The following is a 17,135-nucleotide window of genomic DNA, read 5'->3' on the forward strand; positions in this document are numbered from 1 at the left end:
GGCTCTGACTGCGGGGGCCCAGCCAGCGAGGAGGGTGGCGGAGGGTGCCCGTTTCCCAGCTCACTGATTCCGTTCTCACCCCGTTTCCCCTCTTTTCCACTCACAGTTCCTTACTGTGTGCAAAATCTCAGAATCCCACCCCTCACCCTCTTCTGCTGTTACGCATCAAGGGAAGATAGCAGCTGGAGACATCAGTCCCCGTTAGGATCAGTCTCAGACGGTAGGCAGGAGATTGGAATCGAGTGCCTCATCTGCCTCACCTGCCCCACCTGGATGAGTGTCCGCCCCGCTCCGAGACCTGCTTCAACCCCTATGTGCTGCCCAAAGGGGAGAGAAGGGAGATGATAAAACTGATGTCGGGATGAGGCTGATGTGTGACATGAAAGGGCCGTGGGGTCAGGCTTTGGAGACCCTGAGCTGCGCATATCTAAGTAGAATATGTGCCTGCCGTTGGAAACCTAACTGGACCTCTCAGCTGATCCTAGATAGAGTCAGCAGGTTGGTGTGAAAAAGTGCCATCGAGGCACTAAAAGGAAATACGCAGAGGGACTGCCAACCTCTTGCTACTCTAAAAGAGAATTGGGTCTTTAAACTCCAGAGCATTCAGACATCTGATTTGCATCCCCTCCTCTGGCAGCAGTGTCATAATTTAAACCCCTGCCAGCAGAGATGTATGGGTCACCGTGTCAGGGAGCACAGGGGTGGCCATTAATGCTGTGAGTTACAGCCTGGCGGTGCCCTGTCAGAGTTAAGTATGAGAGACCAGTGATAAATTCCGCGTTTCCAGGAGTTCTGGGGGCAGGGGAGAGAAGAGGGTTGGTTTCTCATATTTGAAGTCCTTCTAAATCATGATGCTGACATTTTATTTAGAGAGCTTGTGGCATTCACTTTGTATGTGGGATCCGCATTTCTCACATATTTCAGTTTTGCATTCTGAGAGCAACTTGTGACAGCGTCTCTCAGCTTGTGGTGGGCCCTTTGAGCAGCGCAGGGCTGGAGTTCTCACAGGGGTGGTGGTTCAGATCTCACCGAGAGTCTGCAGGCCGTGCAGGCTCTTAGACACAGGAGGGTGCGGTGGACGGCACTGGTCTTGTTTGGAGCCCCCCTTGGCTGCCTGCTCGTAACTTGAGTTTTCTGAGCCTCAGTTTCCTCATCTGTAAATTGGAGCAAAAGTCCTCTTCCTAATTGTCCAGCGGGGTGACTATAGAAGTGCAGTGAGACAGCGTTCAGGAAAATATTGGAATCTCCCAAGTCCTGCGAGGATGCGCGTTACTGGGGAGAACTGAACTCTCTGCCAGAACAGAAGGCCTTTGGAGTCCCTGTGCATTTAGCCACCTCTTTCTTAAAACCAGTCTCTTAAAGCCATGTGTGTGTGTCCGTGTCAGTTTCTTAAAGCAATGTCATAAATTTTTTAAAAAAAATTTTTGGCTGCATTGGGTCTTCGTTGCTGCACGTGGGCTTTCTCTAGTTGCGGCGAGCGGGGCTACTCTTCGTTGCGGTGCACAGGCTTCTCATTGCAGTGGCTTCTCTTGCTGCGGAGCACGGGCTCCAGGCACGCGGGCTTCAGTAGTTGTGCTCGTGGGCTCTAGAGCACAGGGTCATTAGTTGTGGCGCATGGGCTTAGTTGCTCTGCAGCATGTGGGATCTTCCCGGACCAGGGATTGAACCCGTGTCCCCTCCGTTGGCAGGCGGATTCTTAACCACCGCACCACCAGGGAAGTCCCAGCAATGTCATAAAAGTGTGTGTGTGTATGTGTAGATTTATAGATGTATATATATATATTTTTTTCCTGCTTTGAAGAGAATCTCCAGCTAAGATTTGAAATTTACTTACATTCTCTTCCACATATTTGCCTTTGTGTCTAGCATTGGGGAGAGATGAATCATATAAAATATTATTATTTCAGGCTTGTCTGCCCCTTATGACACTTCCCTTTTGATGTTTAGCCAAGGAGTACCACTTGCCCAAACATAATTCAACGATTATAGACTGTTCAGTCCCTTTCTATTTATACTCCTGCATCTGACTCTGAATTCCTTATAGGGGATGTGAAAAACGGGACTTCTGGGACTTCTGAGTATCTGACAACACTTAAATACCCCTAGGCATCCCTAAATTGAATGTCTAAAGTAAACACTATTTTAAAAAAATGTACCTAATGAGTGTATTTTAAAGTTGTAAAAACAAAATGACATTAACAAAACTTTTTTTTTTTTTACTCTCATGATAGAGACATTTAGAATTATAATGTTGGTTATAATGTTCTTATCACTGCAATTACTCAGGGAATTTCTAAAGTCTGGGTTTCAGTAAATGCATCATAAATTCTAACTGTAATTCAGATTGTTCTTGTTAATGTTTATATTAAACATAATGGATGGAAAGTCGTCCTAAGACTAAGCATGACTAAGAACCTGGTTTCTGTTGCTTTAGGCTGAATCATTAGTAGCTTTGAATATGTTTCTGCTGAGTTGTGGGCTGACTCAGAATGATAAATATCTGTGAGGGACTCCAAATCCTCACCATTAGTGCTGTGAAACTTGTAAGTCATAAAGATGCATGCTGGGCATGGGTATTTAGTACATCAACATGGAAGCAGTTATTAAAATACTAAGGTGAAAAATACTCCTCTTAAACTGCTGAGAACATCACAGGCGAGGAAGGTATTTCAGTGTCATCCTTAAAAAATGCCTATTAAGATGGTGGGGTCATTGGCATGAGGAAGGCCGGAGGTTCTTGATGTCTTTTTATTGAGGAGTTTATAAATCACCCCCCTCACTAAGTATCAGACTAATGGATGATGTTGTAAACATGCTTATCTTGAAAAAACATAATTTGCTAAATTTTTCACTTCCTTTAGTAAGTAGTGGTTTAGGTGAAAATCTGATTCAGTTCATGGTAGAATACAAGGAAACACAAACAAAATATGTTTAAAATGTAAAAATAGAGGAAAGATACGACATGAGTACAGGTTAGGTTTTTGTAGTTATCCTCTGAAATTGAGTGTTTTCAGAACGGACGTCCAAGAGGCAAATGGACAGCTTGTTAAAGATCCCACAGTCAAATCTCAGTTATGTTCTCACACACACTCATTTGCTTCTAAAACCATCCATTTAAAATGTAACTTCTGGACTTTTATCCCATAAGGAAAGTTTGCTTATATATAAAATTAATTTTTTCTGAATTATGGAACCAGCACATGTTCATTGTAAACATTTTGGAAACTACTGAAAAGTATAAAGAAGAAAATTAAAGTAACCTGTAATGCTACCACCTAGAGATAAACAACATTTTGGGGTGTTACAGTATATATATATAATTTGGAATATTTTAAAGATTTTATGTAATATAGTAAATATTTCCCATGATTAATATTTACTTGAAATGTGCTTATTAGTGACTGTATAATATTTCATTGTAGGGATTTACCATGATTTATTAAGTCATTACCCTGTTGGCCATTTATGTTGCTTCCAGTTTTTAAAAACAGATGAATTCTGAGATTGGCATTCTTGTGCGTAACCTTTCGGTCCATCTCTGTTGCCTTAGAGCAGGTTCTTAGAAGTAGATTTACAGGATCAAAGGTTATAAAGGATATTAAGAAATTTACGTATGGTTGCAGTGCTTTCTAGAAAAGTTGTTACATGTTCACCAGCTTTGTTAAACCTTTTCCAAGATGATGATTTACCTGATCTAATCAGCCAGTCCTTCTAGGAAAGGAAGGAACATTCATTAAGTCCTGATCTGTACTTCATCTCATTTCATCCTCACACCAACCCCGTAAGCCAAGGACCCGTGTCCTCCCATTTCACAGATGAAGGATCCTGCCCAGGGCGAGTGAGAGACCTTCAAAGGTCACATCACCAGAAAATGGGTAGAGTGGTTGGTTATGTAAGCTCAGGCTGTCTGATCCCCAAAGTCATTTTCTTTCTAAATTTCCAGGGTTCTCCCCTATGTAATATTTATATTCATCATTGTCTAGAGAACAAGTCCTAATTTTATGTTCTAAACTAAACATGCAAGTTGGAGAGCACCTAGCGCTTCAGTGGACACTTCATAAACATTTCTGAGGCTCTCACATCCCCCCCCCCCCCCCCCAGCGCTCGGGAAACACACAACAGAAGTCTTAGAGGGCTCTCGAGCCAACCAGGTAAGCAACCACCTACACCCCTCAGCAGGCAAGCGTGTTCATTATACTCCTAGGTAAGGAACTTTTGCAAAGGTAGAAATATTGTCTTTTTCCTATTTCGCACAATCAAAATCACATGCAAAATCTCTAAAAAGAAAAATTAGAGCTTTAAAAAGCAACAAAGATAAACCATGGCGTTAATATCACAAGGAGAGATTTCTTTTGATTTGTTAGTAAATGTATCTGTGTCCTTTCTGCCTAATTCCAAAGGCCCCCCCCCTTGCAATCACTGAGAAAAAAAAAACTTCTGATTATTGGCTGGTTTCTGTTCCAGGTGTGTGAATATCCTGATGGGACCAAGTCTTTGAAACTAGGAGACTTCGGGCTGGCCACTGTGGTAGAAGGCCCTTTATACACAGTCTGTGGCACCCCGACTTACGTGGCCCCAGAAATCATTGCTGAAACCGGGTATGCCTCCTGGGGGTTTGGGTTAGTGCTTTAACTTTGGGAAAGGGTATATTTTGCTGCTACTCTGCTGTGTATTCACATGCCTCTTGGGAATGTGGAGGGCAGGAGAGACTGTTACCTGCACCATGATTTTGATCCCAGGAGCTTGAGTTTGTGCTTCTAGTTCCAAGAGCCCTAGGCCTGGACTTCTGTCCCAAGGCCAGTCTTGGAGTCCCCAAGATGGTGGTGAGGTTGGGAGAAGAGCAGACACCTTTTGTCCAAAGGGTAATTCATTCCCCTACATGAAATGAGCAGTTTGGTACCGAAAGGCCTTTTTTCCCTAACAAACAAAGGCAAGTACTCCAGTAATGTGCAGGGTTCCTGGGAGTAGTATCACTGTTTCTGTCCTCCCACCCACTTTGTTTCCCCAGCTATGGCCTGAAGGTGGACATTTGGGCGGCTGGCGTGATCACGTACATACTGCTCTGTGGATTCCCACCCTTCCGAAGGTCAGTGGCTCTTTGAATGACAATATTTGAATTGTAAACCCTCTCCCTTTGATCAGGAAGCAGACATTCTACTCCTGGCAATCAGGACCAGAAACTGCTCAATAAAAATGTCAGCTAAAAATTATACAAACATACCTTTCACTTTTTTATCTTAATTTACAACCTATTAATGTATATTCCTTGTCCACACTTTTGATGTGAGGCCAAGGCCTTTGCTTTGTGTTTGGTCCCCTGAGTTTCCTGCGGTCATTCTTCCATAAAACACACCCATAGTCCAATGTCTATGATTTCCATTCTCAGTCTTTTTCAAGAGGAATAGATTTAAAGATCCTTGCAAAGCAATCTGATCCTTCCAGGTAAGCCTTTTTCTAGTTCTTAAGAGTTTTCTCTTCTACTTAATTCGACAGCAATTTTTTGGTTTTTTAAAAAACAAATTTATTTATTTATTTATTTTTTGGCTGCATTGGGTCTTTGTTGCTGCACACATGCTTTCTCTAGTTGTTGAGAGCGGGGGCTACTCTTTGTTGCCGTGAGCGGGTTTCTCATTGCGGTGGCTTCTCTTGTTGCAGAGCACGGGCTCTAGGAGCACTGGCTCAGTAGTTGTGGCTCACGGCCTCTAGAGCGCAGGCTCAGTAGTTGTGGCGCAAGGAATTAGTTGCTCCGCGGCATGTGCGATCTTCCCGGACCAGGGCTCGAACCCGTGTCCCCTGCATTGGCAGGCGGATTCTTAACCACTGTGCCACCAGGGAAGCCCCCTCAACAGCAGTTTTTTTGTTTGTTTTTTTTATTTTTTTATTTTTTTTTTATTTTAAAGAACTGCATTTATCATGTGTTTGCATTAGTTTCAGATATAATATTTCTGTAAATAACAAAGCCTTTTCTCCTTAACATAGTACATTATTATAAATCACACTAGAGCATGGTTTACCTTTTATCCAGACAAGCAAAATTAAAGGCCATGATATACTCCTATGAGAAATAGTGGTTCATAATAGTGTTATAGTGCAATCTGAGGAATAGACACCACCCCCATCACACTGAGAATCATTTTCATAGGGCATGTTAGTGATGACAGTCATTTATTCTCCTCCATACAGGCTTCTTGGAGATTTGACCCTCCATAACATGGGAAGGGACAGACCTTTATATCACATATTCCCCCAGCAAGTGTGCATTCGATGCTTGGACAAGGAAATTGACCCAGAGACTGTTAATGGCCACAGGAGCTAGATGTATAAGGTCATATAGCCACTGATGCCACCACTTAGGGGCATTCATTGTAGGCTATGTGTGTTTGATAAACAGGCAGGGAGCACTGAGAGAGAGATCATGTGGTTTTGGAAAGAGGGAGAGCTGGAGAAAGCGGCCATGGGCTCTGAGAGCTTCTGAGTTCTTAGTCCATTCCAGCTATGAAACTCAGTGATTTCTCCTGTCCTTGGATTCTGCAGTTTCCTTGGATTCGGTCTTCACTTAAACTTTCTCCATTGTGCCTTCAACAGCAGTTTTTAAACAACTCACTTTGCAAAGCATTTGACCTAGTTCTTGTAGAAACAGGGAATTCTTTCTTTTTAAATTTATTTTGTCCGTTCACATAATATTTAATTAAGTAGAATTACAAATACTTTTGGCATAAACAGAGCTGGGAACAGCAGATTGACCCTTGGTGACCCTGCACCTCACCTGGTGGCCACACATGGTGCTGGGGTGACCCAGCAGTCCATGACCAGGGGGCGTGTGGGGCTTCGACACAGCATCTCTTTTGATCAGTTCTGTCTCCCTCTTTGGAGCAAATGAACACTTTGAAGCAGAAGTTCATTTAATGGTGCATGTTTGATTTTCCTCTGAGTTTTCTTGAATGCTCTTTTCCTTTTAATCCCTTCTTTGTTCATTTTACAACTATTTGTAGAGTTGCTCCTGTGGGCCAGGTTCTATTCTAAGTGCTGGGAATCGAGTGGTGAACAAAACATATTCTCTGAGGCCATAGTGTTTACAGTGTAGTATTCGGTCAGGAAGTGAAAAATAAGTTTATTCCATCCCCCCCCCACCCCGTATTTTATTGTGAAAGCTTTCAAACATACAGAAAAGTTGAAAGGTTTATCTTTTTAAAATGATCAATTTTTAATTGAGTTGAACAGGTTTTTTTTTTGCTGACATTAAACACAAGAATGACAGAGATGTCAGTCTCTACTTTTGAGAGCCTTATGGTGCAGATACATCACAAGAATATTGATCAAGCAGAATAACTGAGCATGAGGTCATGCTAAGTTGGGGGCATGCTTAGTTGAGGGCTAGAAATCACAAAAGGTTTCGTGAAAGATATGACATTTGAGTGGGACCTTGTCCTTGTGGCATGGGTTAGGTTTCTGTAGGTGGAAAGTTCTTTCCATCTGGCCATCAGCATCATGGTTTTCCATCAAGATCATTGCTCAGGTGGGTTATACAGACTGTAGGATTACTGGACGTATCAGTTTTTGCTGAATAACAAACTTCCCCTAAAGGCAGGGGTATAAATCATTCTGTGGATCCATTGAGCAGTTCTTCTGCTCTGGGCTGGCTCAGTGGGGGCATGAGGTCCAGTGTAGCCTCACTCATATGCCTGGTAGTTGGCTCAGTGTCAGCTGGGAAACAGATATGTGCATTTCAGCATCCTGTGGGCTAGCATGGGCTTCACATGATGGTGGATACAGGATATCCCAAAGCAGCCAGAGCACTTTCCAGGTCTCTGCTTGCCTCACATTTCTTGATTGATGTCCCGGTGACCAAAGGAAATCAAATAGCTAAGCCTGGGGTAAATGTGGGAGAAGGTTAAGTGTGTACATAGAGGGAGGGGGATCATTTGTGGCTATTTTTACAGTCACACTGTGCCCTGGCTGGTTTCAGTGATGACTTGTTTTGGGAACAAGTCAAGTGCAGAGGGTAGTGGGTTTTGATAGCAAGTAATTCTAGGACCATTTACAGTAGAGTTTCCCTCCTTGGTTAACCCAAGTTGAGAGCCGTTGGAAAAGGGTATCAGGGATCAGTTGTAGAGGAATGTGTGCTCACAACACCCTCTAGTGTTGCCACTTGCCAGCGCAGCCTGGGAGTTTTTTCTTCGACTTTGCTTTTTACTTTTTAACAAAAGTGAGACTCAGATTGCACAATGTGTATCTATTGTGACTTGTTACCCAATGGACAGCAACTTCTTTGCGGGATCTTGAGATAAGTCTGGCTAATCAAAAGCAGTAAAACTACATTCTGAAAGCTGCTGCCTCAGATGTTGTATTCAGAAGCTGGTCCTACAACTCTAGATAGCTTACTTCTGAAAATGTTTTCCCTCTTTCATACCATGTTGTGATGAAAGAGAATCTATTATGTTAAATACTAGTTACAGAAACATCTTCACAGTGTACAGAGACATTCTGGATAGATTTTATAACCTTCTATAATATAAAATATATTTACTTTTATATACTGTATATATCATATATATATATAGCAAATTATGGAAATGGTCCTTTAAAGAATGATAAATGACTATGGTATAAGACAGATTATCTACTTAAATTTGTACCTAAAATAAAGTCCTTCAAACAGATATCTCAAAATATTTGTTTTCTACAAAAGATGATTTTCACCCAAAGCTTTTTAATTAAAATTGTTCCTTGGAATTGACAGTTTCAGCTTCTTTCACTGTAGCATCTCTCATTCTTCTTTTAGGGTTTTCGGGCTTTAGTCTTGGGCTGACATATATTTTCCCTCCAGTCTTTTCAACACCAGATTCATTGTTACTGAGAAGGATGTTGGTTTTTCAGAGGCAACTAGAAGTTTAGTTATTGCCTAAGCAAGTCTGTTCTTAGGACCACTGACAACAATACTTGCCTGACTGTGCTGAGGTATTTTATGTTTCTTTTAAAGACACACACATACCCCCCTTGAAGTGAAATGTTTGCACATCATTTGTGAAATAGCTTACAACATTTTTTCAGGTTACCTCGTCCAACCTTTAATGACTTGGCATTGGAAAGAGTGTACACAGACTCTCTTGCTGTTTTCAAAGTTTTTCTTAATGGGCATTTTCATACTTACAGCACTGTACTATTTGAGAATTTAAAAGTGCCTGAACCATCTCAGCCAGATTGTAGAGTATAAATGTGTTAATAAATCCAGGGAAGATTTAATCAGAGAGGCTTTTATTATGTGACTACTAAGAAGGATAAATTCTCTTCAGCTCTGCTCTGGTGAGGGCAGCCCGAAACTCCCAAAGCTCTCGCAGTTCACAGCACGGGTCCTGAGGGTGCCATTCTAATTGCCAGGATCCTGGGGTTTTGCTGTTGACTTAGGCTGTTTTGCCAAGGACCTAAATCCTGCAGACACACCCCCAATGTTTTAGCTGTTTGTTAACAAAATAAAAGCCATAGATATTAACAGAACATAAGCTAGTCGAGATTCCGGAAAAATACCAAAAAGGAGATGAGTGCAGCCATAGAGAGGAATGGCTAAAAAGAACAAATTCTGGAAATGGGTGATTTTTTTCTGTCTTCTTCTAACATTGTCTCTTGGGGTCCTCCAGTTTTCTAAAGCTTTCTGTAAAATCCCATTGTGTTCTTAGATGCATCCTTTACTCATTTTGAAGGAGAGTTGAGCTGAAGTAAATCAGTAGAGAAGTAACAGTGAAAAGAAAAGAAAATATTTAGACACCTAGAAGGAGTCTGTGCTCACTCAAAGAATATCACTTTTTAGGAGAGCGAGGTGGGTGGGGGCATCTTTTGCCTTGTCTGGTGATCTGGCCTGACTTGTGCTGCTCCGTGACTTTTGCTGCGTGACCCAGACGTCATGGACCCGCGGTGTCGATGCCGCTGGGCTTGGTTAGAGGTCATGAATGTTCACCGGCTCACAGACTCTGCTCTTTTTTCCTAGAACAGGAACGAGGCAGCCACCTTATCACACAGCCCCCATATTTGTCGCTGGACACTGCCCGGCACGATCTATTTCTAGGGACACCACACTTGCCCTTGCAGACCCTGGAGGGCTGGTAGCATGAGCAGCCTGCTGTCCAGAAGGCTGGGCAGGGTCCCACGTGAGCACCCTGAGCAGTAAGTCGGCTGCAGGGAGCCTGTCGGGAGCTCCAGGAGGAAGGTCGCACCCTTGCCAAGTGAGACTGAACTTCGCTCCTGGATTTTGATCTTGACTCCAGCAGTGCATCCTGAGTTTTCTCCTAGGGCTTTGTGATGGCCTAGAAAGCCAATGACTGTGTTCTCACTCTGGCCATTGACGTGCCCACCAGGGGAAGGGGCTCTGTGGCTGTGGAGATGCAGTTTTCTGGGAGGTAGGGGACGCCCAGCTTCCTGAATTTTTCCCAGCAGTGTTTCCATGGCGCCATCCATAAAAAGTCAAGTCATCATTTATCCTGTAGGCACCAGCTGTGTGTGCAGGTGCACCTTTCGGGGAGGGGGGCAGGTAGGCACAGGGTGGGGAGGTACGTTCACCCAGGGGTGGCGAGGTGGGTTTGCCTCAACCGTGCAGTTCTAGTTGATGTTCTTGGATGGGCTCTTTGTCTCGGACTGAGCTTCAATGAAAGGCAAGTTCCAAAGGGGAGCACATTGTGTCATGAATGTTTATCCAGATTCTGAACTCCTTATGATGTTTTCATATGTTGGCTGCTTCACTGATCTTTGGCTGTTTTCTTGGAAAAGTAGAAAGAGGAAGGACAAGGAGATCTGACTCAAATGTGCTGCTTCTCCCCTCTTACTACCACGAGAGATTGAGGGCAGGTGCTGAGCTTGGTTTTTGCTGAAATGAGGATTTACATCATTTGTGGATTCCATTTTTTTCTTGAGTCTTTTTTATCGTGGAAAAATATATGTAACATAAAATTTATCATTTAAACCATTTTTAAGTGCATAGTTTTAAGGGTTAGGTGGTATTAAGTACATTTACAATGTTGTGCAACCATCACTACCATCCATCTCCAGAACATCTTCATCTTTCCACGTTGAAACCCTGTACCCACTAAACAAAGTTCTTGCATCTTTGTCTCTTCTCTCTTCCCGCCCCTGCTCCTCCCTCTCTCTCCCGCCTCCCTTTCTCCCCTTCTCTCTCCCCCTCCCTCTCTTCCCCCTTTCCCTCCCCCCTCTCCCCCTCTCCCTCACCCTCTCCCTCCCTCCCCCCTCTCCCTCACCCTCTCTCTCCCTCCCCATCTCTCCCCCTCCCTCTCTCCTCCTCTCTTTCCCTCCCCCCGTCCCTCCGCCCCCCGTCTCTCCCCCCCACACACCTCCCTCTTTCTCTGTGATTCCCAGGCCCATGGAAATGTTCTTCCGTTCTTTGTCTAAAAGGGAGCATGTCATCCCAAATGCAGTTGAGATCCACAGCTGAGCTATGAAATGCCCAAGCCAGAGAGACTGGACTCCTCCCCCCTCTTCCCATGAGCATTTTGTTAAAAACTGTATGGTGACTCTGACTCTTTCTCTGTTTCTCCATCACTGACTTAGTGAGAACAATCTCCAGGAAGATCTCTTCGACCAGATCTTGGCTGGGAAGCTAGAGTTTCCGGCCCCCTACTGGGACAACATCACGGACTCAGCCAAGGTACCCATCCAGGCCCGTTTCTAGGGGTTGCGTCGTGTTGAGGGTCCTCACTCACTGTGTGGGGCTGTAGCAGCTCTTGGTGTTGAGCTCCGCGTCTGTCTTGACTTTTAATGTGTGGTTCTTCATTAAGTTCCTTCCTCAGTGTGGTCTCTGAAATGCTTAACTGAATTCTGGAAGCTGGACTGGCTGTCTTCCCAGTTTGCCGCTACCGCCCTCCTGTGCTCCTCTAAGCCCTAAGCGTTTGTTTTTTCATTTATTCAAGAAATGTGTTACGCACACCCGTCAGGCTGTAGGGGTGGATCTGTGAGACCTGCTGGATTGCCGGAAGGAGCAGCACTGGGGTTTTGTGCTGTGGAGTGATGATGACCGGAACTCTTAGGAGAGAACATCTTGGTTTTCATGTAGATTCGGGAGAGACCTCTTCCTCTCTCAGTGCCGCTGACACGAGGCAGCTGTGTCTGCGTAATTGCCTCCTAGTCACGGGCAGTGGAGGTGATAATAGCTTTTGCATTCAAACGGCTGAGCAGCTGTGTTGGCTGCTCTTTGAAGTACATGGTGCAAACTCAAGATTTCTGTGTTGATGCTGGAATTACCCCCTTTCGCCTGCTCTATCACCTTCTTTATTTCTTTCCAGGAATTAATCAGTCAAATGCTTCAGGTAAACGTTGAAGCGCGGTGCACTGCGGGACAGATCCTGAGTCACCCCTGGGTATCAGTAAGTACCCACATCTCCGGGGCACCAACACCTCTGTGTCCTGTGGCCAACAGCGTGCTTCCTCGCCAGGACTTTTGCACAGGCAAAGTTCTGCATCCAAATTCCATGGCGGATTAAATGTCTGTTTTCTCTAATGAGCAAGTAGCACGAAGGCAGTTCTCTGGGAGAAAGCGGTTGGCACCAGGATCCCACTCTGTGAGTGACCTGGCACGCCACTGTCCCTTTCTGGGCCTCAGTTTCCTCGTCTGTGAGATGAAGGGTTTGGCCAGGATGCTCTCTAAGGAGCTTTCTCTGTCATCCTGGGGTTTGAGAGATTTTAGGATTTGTCCAGAGATGAGCCTGTGTCAGACCCTGGTCTCTGTCTTCATGGCACGTGGTCCCAGGAGCGCTGCTGCTGCAGGCGGCGTGGCCGGAATGCGGTCCTGCCAGAGTCAGGCACAGGATGTGTGACGTTGCCTGGAATTTCTCTGAGCTTCGGCGGTGGCTCTGGGCTCATGGTAAACACGATCCACGAAATGGCAACAGCAGGAGAGGCTGCGTCCCCCTCAGTCCCGGAGACTCTGGGACAGTGACGTTAATTCAGGGGCTTTTGCTGACTTTGGCTCCCCAGGCGCCTCTGCCACCCCCCGTCCCACACGTCCCGACCTTTGCGTTCAAACTCTCTGGGTCCTGCTAAGTGACCTGGCTCTTGGGCCAAGTAGCTGAGATGCCACGTTTGTTTAATGAGCGATCAGGACCAACAGCTACCTGCATTCTGGATTAAAATGATAAACTGTTCATTAGTTTTGATGTTTCTGTGGGAGGGTTCGATACTAAATTAGGTGGCATTTGTGCTGCGGGGGGAGGGTCTCAGAACCCTGTAGAATGTCCTTGTGCCACTGGGACCTCTGCCCTCTCCTCGGCCCCCTTCAGACCTAAGGAGGGAGGTGAATGGCAGAGGGTCTTTCCGAGGGCAGGGGACTGGTGAATAATGGTAATCATTTCTAATTACTTCACTTAGATTGTTCCCCCGACCTTGTGGCTCAGATGGGCCCATTTAGGAGGAGATGGTGGTGGTGACGGCTGGTGTGTGACTGCTGAGGAAGAGACAACATAGACGTGAGAATCAAAGGCAGTGTATTTGATTCTTTCCTGTAGGACGATGCCTCCCAGGAGAATAATATGCAGGCTGAAGTAACAGGTAAACTCAAACAGCACTTTAATAACGCGCTCCCCAAACAGAACAGCACCACCACCGGGGTCTCCGTTATCATGGTAAGTAGAACGCACGGTTCTGCCCTTGGGCAGCTGCAGCGTCTGGCTGACTGCTCAGCCGATGTCGAATCTTATCAAGTCAGCCGCCAAGCGCTTCCCTCACGCGGCCGTGGGCGCCGTCGCGTTCCTCTACACTTCAGGAATGGCTTGGCACGTGAAGGGCACCCTTTGGCCGGCTCCCAGGCCTTGGGTCCTGGGATCAGAGGTTACGCAGGTCCCAGCAAGGCCAGGCTGATGGGCCCCTGGCCGGGGCGCCCCGGCCTCTTCTCCTGGGCCTGGTGGCCTCCAGGCAGCTGCTTCTGTCTCATCTCTGCTTTCCCGTCTAGAGAGCGGTTCCCAAGCCCAGGTGGGACTTGCAGCAAAAGGAAGTGACTCCCTGACTGCTCAAGGCCTCAGACATAGATTATTTGAGCTATGAGTGATTCTTTGGGACTTGGGATAAGAAACAGCCAGAGTTAAGCAAATTCCATTTTAAAAAGTCAGTGTTTTGTGGTTTTTAAAAGTTCAGAAGAATGAAAAAAAAATATTAGTTTTTTCAGGGTTGGTAAAATTTTATGACAAGTCAGTAACAGTGATCCCCATATTTTTTCAAATCTTCCTTCTTCCAAAATGTTTTTAAAAAGGCAGCTTACCTAAATCCACAAACACGGCAAATGGAAAGTGGCATTAAAGTAAGTGAAGTAGCATGAAAGTAAGTTCAGCAAACGGGAGAAGATGGCAGAAAAAATAAAACTGAGCCAGAAGTGTGGCGTGCACCCTCCCACCAGCTGTCCAGACCCAAGTCCTTGCCCAGGTGGGGCCTTGAAACTGGCCCCCGGTGTGTCCGCACCTGCTCCGGTGCCGTGTGTAGAGCACGGGTCCCCGGCGTGATCTCCGTCCCGCCCACAGGATCAGGGAGCCGCGGCCGGGAGCCAGGCTTTCTCAGGAGGCGGGGGCCTGAGCTGGGTCTCGGCCACCCCAGGACTGCGGGGATCTGTGGAGCCGGACAGCTCCGTCACCCTGACCTCAGGACAGGCCCTCACCCTCTGGAAAGGCTCGGTGTCCTACCCGACTGGGAGGAAAACAGTTGCTTATTCTCAGGGCGCACCGTAGCCTCGGAAGCTTCCCTGCGAGGACGCGGCTCCAGACAGAGGCAGAGAGAAGCCCGCCCCCTCGTGAGGGCGGGAGGCCGGCTGCTCCTGGAGCCTCCACCACCGTCCTGGCACCGCCGCGCCGTCCTCCTCCCCCGGGGTGGGCGGCTGCGCTCCCCCCTCCAGCCCCCAGGCCAGGCTTGCAGGCTGATGTGCTGCCGGACTCGCGAGTGGGGGTGATGATGGACTCTGGGCCGAAAGAGCGGGAAGGCCTCTTGAGCTGTGGTTTTCCTGGCATCTCAGCAGTGTTCTGCCGAGAGCCTGAGAAAGTCAGAGTTGTCACAGAGCGGCAGCTTAAACCCTTTGCAAAGAACCATCTTGACTGAGCCCACAGCATGAGAAAGTTCTCAAGCGGTTCACCCTTGAGAGCAAGGCTGCCGGCTGGGGTAAGGGGTCACGGCCCTGCCTCCGGCTGCGTTGTTAGGCAGCTTCTGGGGAAATTTACAAAAATTTAAAAACATTGAAAACTGGCACACGCAACATGGAACAAAAAACTTGAGTCAGCAGCACAATTTAACAACCACACGTTAATTCAGCTTCATAGTGTGCTAGAGGAAGAACCTTTATAGGAGGCGCCCAGGGCTTATGGCAGCTCCCCCCTCATTCCCTGGGTCACCCGTCAACTCACGGCCCAGATGGGAATGGATGGCCCAAGGCGTGTGGCCCGCCAAGGTTCTGGAATGGTCAGCCCTTCTGCCTTTTGGCCCAGTATAGGCTCTGTTCTGGATAAGGACGTTTAGGTTGCCCTAGAACCTACATCTCACGGTTTACAAATGGCATTTTTCCATTTGCTGATGGATTTCAACTGTTAAATTTCAAACGCCTGAGCTTTAACGGGATGTTTGTGTGAATGAACAACGCTTTATTGTGATTCCAGCGGTGATTGTGAAAGTTGTGTGTTCCCATGTGTGTTCAGTGTCACCTTGGGCATGTTGGCAGGGCTCCGTCTAACCCCGCATTCCGTACACAACTCCACAGCTCGTTAGCTCTGGGGAGGTGCTGACGACGTCACCACGCTCACTGCCTACGGGGGAATCAGTAGAGCCTGCCTCGGGGGGTACCAGTTCTCCGTGGCCACAAAGCTGGCCTGTGAGTTCTGGCTTGTCCCCCAGAGCAGCGGTGAGCAGGCCTCCGCAGGGATGTCGTACTCATCCTCGCCCGACCGAGGACCTGGCGTGGTTGTGTCCGGGCAGCTTGCAAGGCTTCTGTGTCGTCTGCCTCGCTCTCTTCACCAGTACTGTGCGTCTTTTGTGTCCTGCCCTTGGGAACAGCTTCAGATGTTTTCTTAAAAATCATTATTCACAAATGACGCTCCCTGGTATTTATATGTTCTCATAACTGGGGTATGTGAGGCTCATGTGGTTTCCTACAGATACAAATAGCAGTGGAAACAGGGTATAAATGTTCCGAGGCGGAACCCTCAGGAACGGCTGTGTCGCTCCCAGACGGAACCTTGCTCTCCGCTGCCACCCCTAGTGGTCTCTCTGCCTTGGCCCCCCACGCCCCCCAAAGGATTGGAGCCTGAGGCTCCGGTGAGAAAATGATAGGGTAGGAATGGTAAATAACGGTGCAAGAAAGTCAAGTTGATGCTGTTGTCTGCATTTTGTTTGACAGTTTGATTTGACAGTTTGAGAGACACTTCAGAGTTTCACTCTGTACCCCGTTGAGACTCTGGGGACCCCGGAGCAGAATTCTGGTATTCAACGTGCTGTGCTTCATCCGAGCCGCCTCTAATTGTCACCCCTCTTAAATCTGCATGCTTCTCTTGGACTTTGACACCAGCATCCAGCTCTCAGCTCCTCATGGGTGCAGGTCTCCTGTACCTACTGACACCCGTTTCAGCCAAACGCACCCTTGGAGACTTTACTTAAAACTTCTCGCCTTGCCACGTTGCCTTCCTTCTCAGACCAAAAGCTGGCGAGTGCACAGGAGGAGAACTCCAGTCATTCTCCTGCTAAAGGCTATCTTTCACTTAGGTGAAAAAGCATCTTTTTGTGAATGAGAGCATAAGATGGGAACCTTTGTGAAGGCTTTTGTTCTCTTTCTCCAAATACATTTCCAAAGATGCATTTTTATCAGTAAGACAGTGTAGGGTCAGCAAGGCTTTGGGATAGGAGAACACGATTGGATAGGATTTTGGTTTAAGACGAGGCCTGTGGTTTCAGAATGCACTCGCATTTGCTCTGGCTTATCCTTAGACGCTTAAGAAAGGACCACGCACCTGCAGAGAGGGCTCACCACCTCGCCCAGAAGAGGCCATCTCGTGGTGGGAAAGGGAATTATAAGAAACCCCTTCTCACTGCATTTTGTAGCCTTGTAGCTGACTGGAGAAAGGATGGATTCAAAAAGAGTGCTTCCCCACTCGGGGATTATGCTTCTTTCAGGG

At 46.6% G+C, this 17,135-nt stretch overlaps 1 protein-coding gene across 11 annotated transcripts in view; it reads left to right on the forward strand.

The window, feature by feature from the left end:
• Positions 1 to 17,135, forward strand: part of DCLK2 (doublecortin like kinase 2) — a 155,211-nt gene that overhangs the window by 135,502 nt on the left and 2,574 nt on the right. For 5 of the 11 annotated variants that reach the window (XR_014243600.1, XR_014243601.1, XR_014243602.1 and 2 more), the window contains 5 exons: positions 4,465 to 4,598; positions 5,009 to 5,086; positions 11,554 to 11,650; positions 12,285 to 12,365; positions 13,503 to 16,445. Coding sequence is in view for 5 of the 11 variants with exons in the window: in XM_082388992.1 (XP_082245118.1) it covers positions 4,465 to 4,598; positions 5,009 to 5,086; positions 11,554 to 11,650; positions 12,285 to 12,365; positions 13,503 to 13,619 (507 nt within the window). In the remaining 6 variants the exon portion in view is untranslated. Of the gene's footprint in view, positions 1 to 4,464; positions 4,599 to 5,008; positions 5,087 to 11,553; positions 11,651 to 12,284; positions 12,366 to 13,365; positions 16,446 to 17,135 lie in introns of those variants that run through there. The other 6 variants (XM_082388992.1, XM_082388991.1, XM_082388993.1 and 3 more) reach the window with 3 other exon arrangements.

The sequence above is a fragment of the Balaenoptera borealis genome, assembly GCF_965194805.1.
Source record: "Balaenoptera borealis genome assembly, chromosome: 4".
NCBI lineage: Eukaryota > Metazoa > Chordata > Mammalia > Artiodactyla > Balaenopteridae > Balaenoptera > Balaenoptera borealis.